Source organism: Anticarsia gemmatalis, chromosome Z, assembly GCF_050436995.1.
Source record: "Anticarsia gemmatalis isolate Benzon Research Colony breed Stoneville strain chromosome Z, ilAntGemm2 primary, whole genome shotgun sequence".
Taxonomy (NCBI): domain Eukaryota; kingdom Metazoa; phylum Arthropoda; class Insecta; order Lepidoptera; family Erebidae; genus Anticarsia; species Anticarsia gemmatalis.
This window is the reverse complement of record NC_134776.1, coordinates 8,473,014-8,481,910: the sequence shown is the minus strand read 5'-3', so window position 1 is coordinate 8,481,910 and position 8,897 is coordinate 8,473,014. Positions and strand designations below refer to the sequence as shown.

The following is an 8,897-nucleotide window of genomic DNA, read 5'->3' as shown; positions in this document are numbered from 1 at the left end:
AAAGTTCATATAGGCATCTATAATAATATACAGGTAGGTATGTACTAAATAAAATTTATTAGCGTAGGTTCGGGTAACGAAGTAAATTGAAAGTCCCAGTGACAAAAATGTTCATTAAACGGATTTTAGATTCTATGGATGGTGTGACCCTAAAAAAACGAATAACAGTTTACTAAAATGCGAAGAGATCATATCGGTAATTTTTTTTAACATAGTCCAAGTGAATTCTCTTGAACCTTCTGGTAAACTCGCACCCAGAAGAGAATTAATAAATGGATGATGGATCAACAGCATTAAGGTGGCGGTTCGCGCCGCGACAGAGACAGGCGACCGAGACAGGAGACTGAGACCAGAGACCACGACAAGTGTCTCGGTCTCTTCGGCATGTACTGTAGGTTGAGACTGAGACCGAAGATCGCGACAAGTGTCACAGAGCGACCGCTCAGTTCAAGAGAGTCTGTCGATGAAGTCACTGGTGTTTTGTGTCGTGATGGAAAACCAAGTAATGAAGCTGCTATTGGAGGAAGAAGAAGACGATGATTTGCTCTTATATTATTATTACAAATACAAAACTGAAAGACGATTACCTATTAAGGATTTATATTCCACTAGAGGTGAAGAAGGATCATTTTCGCTATTAGTAAAGAAGCACCTGATGTTTGATGACAATATATTCAGGAAGTATTTTCGGCTGAATAAAACACAGTTTGATTACGTATTAAATTTACTGAAAAAAACAATGCAAGAAAAGGGAAGAATATCAGTAAAAGAAAAATTATCACTAACTTTAAGGTAAGTTTGCCAATTCATCTAAATTATTCTGGTCGATTTCACCGTAATTGTTTAGAAATGGTTCACTCGAAATATTTAGTGATTGGCGAGATGTTAAATCAATCAATCCAGTCTGTGTTTGGTGTTCTGATGCTGCACTTATCGGAGAATATGAATTGTATGATGAATTTGAATTATATGATAACTGGTATGATGAATCAGTATAGGGGCGTTCAGTTTGACCTTCGATATCTCCGATCTCATACTTCGAGACAATATTAAATATTTCCGTTTTTGCCATGGCTCTTGAACGTGCACTCAATTTTCTTAGCATCATTTCAATATGTTTTGTAAATGTCGATATATCATCAACTGGTTCTTGAGATTTTAATGACTCCAGCTGTCTATTTCGGTTTTCCTGTCTGTCCTTCATAAATTTTATGAATTCATCTTCTTTTTGTCTCTTTCTCTTTGTATTTTTGGAGGTTGATTTTTCATAACTGTTATTTAGTGGTATATTAGATCTCTCTTGTGTAGATTTAGAAGTGCCTGGTAACTCCTTTGAAGGAGTGTTATGTACTGACGTGTCTGCGGCTTCGTGAGGAGTATCTTCATGTTCTACTCCTGGGGAGGTATTAGTAACTTCTTCTTCTACACTGGCGGAGCTTTGCTGTTCTTGTTCTACACTGGTGCAGCTTTGCCGTTCTGATGGTGTGTTTTCTAAAAATCTTAAGCGTTCATAAAACTGCCACTTTGAATTTTTAGCTGGTGCTGCAGATCCCGTCGATTGTTTTTGTTTGCGCTTATATCTGTTGTAGGAGTCCCTGATCAGTTTCCATTTTTTACGGCATTCCGAATCTGTAATAAATAATAATATTTTTTTTTATTCCCAGATTCATGGCGACTGGAGAAACATATGCTTCGCTATCATTCGAATATCGTATATCACCTTCTTATATTTCACAAATAGTCAAAGAGGTGTTAAAACATTTAAAGACTGTTTTGGTGCCAATTTTTATGCCTATTCCAAAAGAAAGTGATTTTAGGCTTATATCTGAAGGATTTTGGGACAAATGGCAATTCCCCAATTGCACAGGTGCTATTGATGGGAAGCACGTAAGAATAAGAGCCCCTGAAAATAGTGGGTCGTTGTATTTTAATTATAAGGAGTATTACTCAATTGTTCTTCTGGCTATTGTAGACTATAATTACAAGTTCATTGCAGTAGACGTTGGCTCTTATGGCAAAGAAGGAGATAGTGGAATATTCCAAAAGTCTGCAATGGGAAAACAAATAATGAAAAATGAATTTAATTTTCCGAAACCAAAAAATCTACCGAATTCGAACATAATATTACCCCATTTTTTAGTTGGAGATGAAGCATTTAGTCTTGATACTTTTATGATGAAACCTTACGCTAGAAGAGTTGCAAAAAACGATTTAAGCAAAGAAATATTTAACTACCGCCTTTGTCGTGCGAGACGAGTATCGGAAAACGCGTTCGGTTTGCTGTCTCAGGTGTTTAGAATATTTTACACTCCTATCGGAATAGCGCCAGAAACATGCACAGACATGATCTTAGTTGCCTGTTGCTTGCATAACCTATTAAGAGATGGATTTTTGGAATCTGCTCAAATGCCCGTACATCAATGGAATCGAGAGGAAGAAAATTTGCCTTCAAATTTTGTTACATTACGTGGAACAGGAGGGTTTTCGAACAGCAACGGACTCGATATTAGAGTAAAATTAACCAATTACTTGACGTCACAGCAAGGAGCAGTAGACTGGCAAGAACAACATGTCACACGGCTTGTTTGAACTGATTCCATTCCTTTTCTTCTTAACCTTTTCTTTCTTAATATGTTAATTTTATGCAAAATAAATAAAATAAGAAGAACTCACCTGTTTTATTTATGCTTTCAGCTATGCTTTTCCAAATATTGTCCTTCAAATTTTCGTCTCTGTAGGAGTCTAGTTGTGCATTGTATAGCGGAGGGTGCTGCCTGATAAGTTCAATCAGAGTCTCACAGTCTTCGTCAGAAAAACTCATTTTTAAACATAAACACGTACTTTCACGAGCGCGACCGAGACACTACTGCACCGGAGCAGCGACCGTCTCGCTGTCTCCTGTCGCGCGCCTCTGTCTCCTGTCTCTGTCGCGCTCGCGAACTGATGCTTTATACATTGCCTAGAGTTAAGTAGCGGTCACGGTCTCCGGTCGCGGTCTCCTGTCTCGGTCGCCTGTCTCTGTCGCGGCGCGAACCGCCACCTTTACTTTTGTCGAGATTTGAGCGAGACAGGTCCTATAATCTGTGCCCGTATCTATTGGAACCACAGAAATAGCAATTAATAATATTGTTTAAATTTTATACAAGTGATATAGATCTGTACTGTTTTGTATGTAATGTTTTGTAGGTAGCAATATAATTTGTAAGTAAAGTAATAAAATAATGTATTTCAGCGCAGCACAGCGTAGAGCGCTCTGCGATAGCGTAGCATTAGATACAGGCATGTCGGCCAGGTGGTCGGTGATGGTGGTGGTGATGGCGGTGGTGCGGTGATGGAAAGCTGGACACGCGGCGTGCGGTGGCGCGTGTGGTTGCGCGTTGGCGCACCGCGCAGGCCGCCGCGGCGCGCGCTTGCTATATTGATCGGCAGGCGCCGGTGGCGCCGCGGCGCGGGCTCTGGTGGCGTGGCGCGCGGTCCTCGTGCGCCAGCTGTCAAAACCGCGTGACGTAACCGCTAGGGCGGCGCGCACACGGCCGTCGCCAGCCGCCCGCTCAGTACGTCCGTGTATACGCTCCCGCCGTGTTGCACTCGACGCCTCGCGTCTGCGGTCCAGTGCACTGTATTATCTACGCCGCAGATTTCGTGAGACAGGTGAGGTTGGGGCCGGCGTGGCCCCGGCCGTTCTGAGTGCGCCCGTCTCGGTATTGATCGCATCTCGTCTGACTATTTCAATGTTTATAAACAGCCGGCCGCATCCATTCGCTCCCTCTTGTTTTTGATACGTCCGCCTGACAGCGCGCGATCCGGACGGCTGATCCTGAATGCACCGGCCGCACCGGCGTCGGCGACGCACCGATCGGATTCAGTGCACGTATGTAAGCTTGCACTTGTTTATCCCGATTTCATTTCGTGTATACTTTGCTGACGACAACACGTTTACGTAGGCACGGTGTGGCAAACTATAAATAATACCTAAGTGTTCTCAATAAATGTAAACAGAAACAGCGTCGCGTCGTTTTATGGCTATATTTTTAAATTCACGTTTCTTCCTAATCTAAGGTGTAGAGTCGTGTTTAGCGGTTGAGTCCAGATTGGACGTGGATGTGGATGCTGCAGGTGACTGCAATCTCTCGCTTTGCTCTAATGAACACGCAGGCTGGACTAGGTATAATTGGCCGATTGCACAGTCGTGGTACCTACCTATAAGGCTATACAGGATTGCGTAAGTTATCTATCTAGATCCAATAAACTTGTGTGTAGCTTCCATTAGTTACCGATACGACAAATTGTATAATATTGGATGTCACTTACCCACTATTTATTATGACTGGCCGTTGGAACCTGCAAGACCACCAAAAGAAGTATTTGAAAATGTGAATGAATATATTCACGGAAATAATAGAATTCTGCAACAGAAACTCTGATATTAATCGTTGTTTGTAGGCGCGTTAACCTACTTGGCATTGCTTTTTCATAGACGATGACCTCAAAACTACATCAATAATTGCTTAGGTTAATTTTTTATAGCTTGCATGTCCCCAAAAGAATGTATTAAGTCTACGAAGTTTTCAGATAAACGAATGTGTGCAGTGGTATGTCTCGTTCATAGTTCTATTTGTTTACCTGCTTGAATTAGACGTGTTTGTAAAGGTCATGTGGTGCGTGTTGAACTTAGTGGCAGTTTTCATTTTCACTACTATTCAAGAATAGCGTCTCCCATTTGAGGCACTGTAAATATCGTGATTTTTTTGTACCTAGAGCATTCTTTCAGATTACATAATAAATGAGTACGACCTAGTTTTGACAGATGATTAGGTGAGGTCATTCAAATTCTAGGCCTGTATGATAGCAGGAAACGTGAATTTTCTTGTGTTCTCGACTTAGACGATCTCCTAAACGTGGGACATCCTGTAGTTGTTGAGCTTGGCTTGAGACTCACGACGGATACTATGAAAGGGGAACAGCAAGGTCGATTTTCGCTTAAATATTTATACTTAATTTTTATTTCATTGCCCTTAAACAGAACGTATTACTTATTTTGGTAAATTGTTATAAGTATTGCAATTTAATCAAATAAAGTAAATAAGAATATTGGTTTCTAAATGTTATGGTTAAACTCTCTATTCAAAATGTAAAAGTTAATATTGCTTTATAGCCGCAATTATCTACCGTAAAAAATGTACTGCTTACTATTTCCTTCATTTATTATGGTCTATGATCACAGGACGATGGCCAGTAAAACCACGACACTTCGTGGAAACAAACGATTAAGTCAATAAAATCAATTGAATTGTAGAGTCTTTCCCTACAACAGTTAGACGAACTATTAACTCTACAACCATAAAATAATGATTTCAATTAATTCGGAAGGGTTCTCGTGTAAAAGGTCCGGTATAAAGTACCTAAATTGTAAGTTACAGTATTTATTATTAAAAATAGTTGGTATCGAGATAAATAACACATTGCATACTTCGAAGCCTAACGTCTCACTAGACTGCATCACAATGTTGCTTATTCGATTGATTTAACTTGTAGGGAAGTGAATTCCCCTTGTCCTAGGCATACAAAGTCTGGTTACCACGTCGTATCGACGGGCCCACGTTAATTTCGTTATACCCAAATACCTGTGATGGATACTAAAACAGGGGGTGCGCGCGGTTCGTTACCAAAGCTTCCGGAACATTGCTCTCCAACGTGAACATTATTAGGTTTTCACAAAGCCATTACACTTTCATAGTTAAATTATACGTCAAACGTGGGAGGTATTATGATTTAAACGATCGTCAGTTATGCTAAGTAATTTGTTACCAGACTACTGATATTCAATGTCTTGATCGTTAGTCATCTTATATTCAGTAAAGTGGCTTTCCTACACATGCGCGTGTAAAGTTTATTATCTTAGAGATCTGTGGTTTTGTAACAAGACAGCACTTCTGTCGTAGTGCGGAAGTGGTCATCTATCATCGTGAAGTGTTTCCCCGTCGGCGTAGCACTGCCGCTACCGACCGACGTTGCGCTATAAAACAAAGCGAATCCACTGCCTACTCTGCTGTAAAAAATAAATTGAAATGTCAACTGGCTTTTGATTTTCAGTACGACTGTTCGTTTGAGTATTGCAGTTTTTCTAACCTACAAACTGCACAGTCATCGTTTCGGGATAGGTATTATTAGATTGGACGTAAATGCATCGCTCCTCGTCCTCGTGGTGATGTCATACGAACAAACAAACATTGAATGTCGGACAATAGTAGTGCTGCCCACGTCACCTGGGTGCGTCCAAACTATGTCCACTGTCCACCTACTGAAAGCCACACAGTTAACTTGATGAGCACTGATTTCTGCTACTGCGCTTGTTACTCAATGCCGCAGTAGTTAATACTTGCCCAACCCTTTTTGTATGTAGCATGTATATTGACACTTTTTATACATATTATTGTATTATGTCAAGCGTGTAGTCATAAAATATATTATTTTTTATGTTTATTGCAAACATTTCGGCAGCTCGTTTGGTCCGCGAATTACATACGTTTGTAGTTGCGTGTTCCGCTTTAATTTATACTTAATACCTTATTTTTAGCTCAGCTCTCAGCAGATATTGAGCCCTTTTACCTCTTTAACTTAAGTTGTTAAGCTTAAACTCGATTTGTGCCGTTGTTGAAAATCTCTTTATCGCGTGCCTTGTTTTCTTTGCTTTATCAAAGTCCAGAACCGTTGTTAGTTCAATATTTTTCTTACAATAGGATAAACGAATTTCTTAATTAAGTTATAGCCAAAAAAAAGATACTATACGAGAATTAAGAGAGCAGCTGTCAATTCCCATCGTTTTGACAAAACTTTCGATATTAAAGATTCAATTTAAAATACGGCTTTCACTCCACGGAATAGAACTGCTAATCTATTTAAAAAACTATCAAGTCATTCGAAATTCCAGGGACTTAAAACAAACTTATTCCTGGATTTCGACGTGAGACTGTTGAGCACTTTCCCTACGCTGTACATGCAATACATGCATACACAAATTAACCTCAATTGATATGTTATAAAGGAATGGATTTATTTAATTTGTATAAAAGATTCTTACGAAAAAAGCACACTCATAATATTTTTTATTGGGGTTTATGGACTCAATACTTCAGTGTGACGAAATATCTGGCTCTGCACTTTGCATTTACAAACCAGCTTTTGCTTATGTCATTAAAATAGTGGAGCGATCGCAAAATTGTTCATGCATGTATTACGACATAATGTTCAAACAAATTGAATTCTTTCATGTCGTCTACTTGTTAAACATGAACGTCGGTTTAAGTAATCACGGAAGTTGAATAACAACAAACATCTTGAATCTCACCGGAAATAAACTGTAATGAATCGACCGCTGCTGATAGTATTTGATTTATTTTCTTTAACTACGATATACAATAATTATAGGTGCATATAACATATCAAACAAATAGTTTTATGATATGTGTGAAAATGGCTGCGCTGCGTCTAAATAATATTGAAATAATTTAAAAATCAAAGGAACCTCCTATACTGCTTGCATAAAATAAAAAAGGCGTACGACGAATTTCTCATTCAGTATCTTAGTATAAGTTTTTCAGCTAGAAAGCTGCTACAAAGTGCTAATGCAATCTATGTAGAGCACAGAAATGTAAAGTAGGTAACGTAATTGAAAGTCTTCATTAAAATGTAAACGAGTTTGTAATCAAACTATTAAATTGCAGGTCGGCCAAGTTATCTTCTGTTTATCTTGAAGGGTCACTTTCAGAAAGGTGAAGGCTGTTAAATGTGGATAAACAAATCATAAAACTAACTACGTAACTCGTGCAACAACACACTAAACCAAATTACTTGCTGTGTACTAAACTACGCTAACACAGGTATATTTATCAACGCATGCTCCCATAATTCTTTATGGTACCAATTGTTGAACTAGGGGCATAAAATGTTAACATGGTTTAATTGTACCATTGTTTATTATAATGTAAAGGCAAGGAGAAAAAAAAACAGTTAGAGAAACGTCCTTAGTCCTCACCTACACTGTAAAAAAGTAATTCATGGACAGGCATTAAAAATTTGGCAATGTAACTAATAACAACATAAAGAGTAACCTTAGCTAGAGTGTGTTGACACAATATAATATAGGAACATAGTAGCGAGGCTACAATTACGAGTACTACAACCTCGGACCGTCATGGTCTATTTAATGTCGTATTTTCTCCCTATGTGTTATTAATACTTTCCTGTCTAGTTTCCTGTACACTGACCTACACTTTTTACTTTACTTTCGAGGCTCTTGGGTGGTATTGTTAGATAACTGATACAATTGTTCCGATGCAAATGCCAATACAAGCCCGAGTTCTGCATAGGCACCGTAGTCTATTATGCGAGACGTAATAATGTCTTCCGAGTTACCTCTACGTGCGTCTATACACAAAGAACAATGAATTGTAGTATTCTTTCGATTGTTATTATTAATTTGTTTATTGCATTATAAAATGTAACACGTAGCGTGCTCCAAATATTTTAAAATTGATTGTTGTTTGTCTTGACTTATTCTAGCAGCAATACTATCAGTTTTGTTTACGTAACTTATTTGCAATCGCGTTGCGTATCATTAGGTTTATGAGCTCTACAGACAAATCTAGATCGCACGTGAAGTGTATTTGGTTCGGATCAAGTTTATAAATAAATCGCAAACAATGTTGTACTATTTATTTTCAATGCTAAGTTATAAAAATATGTAAATAGCTATTTAAACTTATCTACCAAATGAAATCAGACAATTTATAGAACCCTAGAAACTAAAGTAAGTTTTCTAGATTGTTGTTACGCTGCAGAGACTATTGGTGTCGGCGCTACAATGTTTATTAATATTATATTCTTTGAAATAAACC

At 38.5% G+C, this 8,897-nt stretch overlaps 2 protein-coding genes across 2 annotated transcripts in view; one reads left to right on the top strand and one right to left on the bottom strand.

Annotated features, from left to right (window-relative positions):
• Positions 1-706: 706 nt before the first annotated feature.
• Positions 707-3,370, bottom strand: LOC142986454 (uncharacterized). The gene is made up of 2 exons (XM_076134967.1): positions 2,674-3,370; positions 707-1,629 (listed from the first exon to the last, which is right to left on the bottom strand). The coding sequence occupies exons 1-2, from the start codon at positions 2,819-2,821 to the stop codon at positions 788-790; spliced, it is 990 nt and encodes a 329-aa protein (XP_075991082.1). The 5' UTR covers positions 2,822-3,370; the 3' UTR covers positions 707-787.
• A 154-nt stretch (positions 3,371-3,524) lies between these two features.
• Positions 3,525-8,897, top strand: part of LOC142986455 (uncharacterized) — a 30,518-nt gene continuing 25,145 nt past the window's right edge. The window contains exon 1 of the mRNA XM_076134968.1: positions 3,525-3,871. The gene's annotated coding sequence lies outside the window, so the exon portion shown is untranslated. The remainder of the gene's footprint in view (positions 3,872-8,897) is intronic.

What these genes read in the sequence shown, in the direction of transcription:
- LOC142986454 (XM_076134967.1), bottom strand. Translation starts at nt 2,821, where the DNA reads ATGAGTTTTTCTGACGAAGACTGTGAGACTCTGATTGAACTTATCAGG. An exon ending in TGAAAGCATAAATAAAACAG is followed by an intron (nt 1,630 to 2,673) that starts GTGAGTTCTTCT and finishes TATTTATTACAG; the next exon opens with ATTCGGAATGCCGTAAAAAA.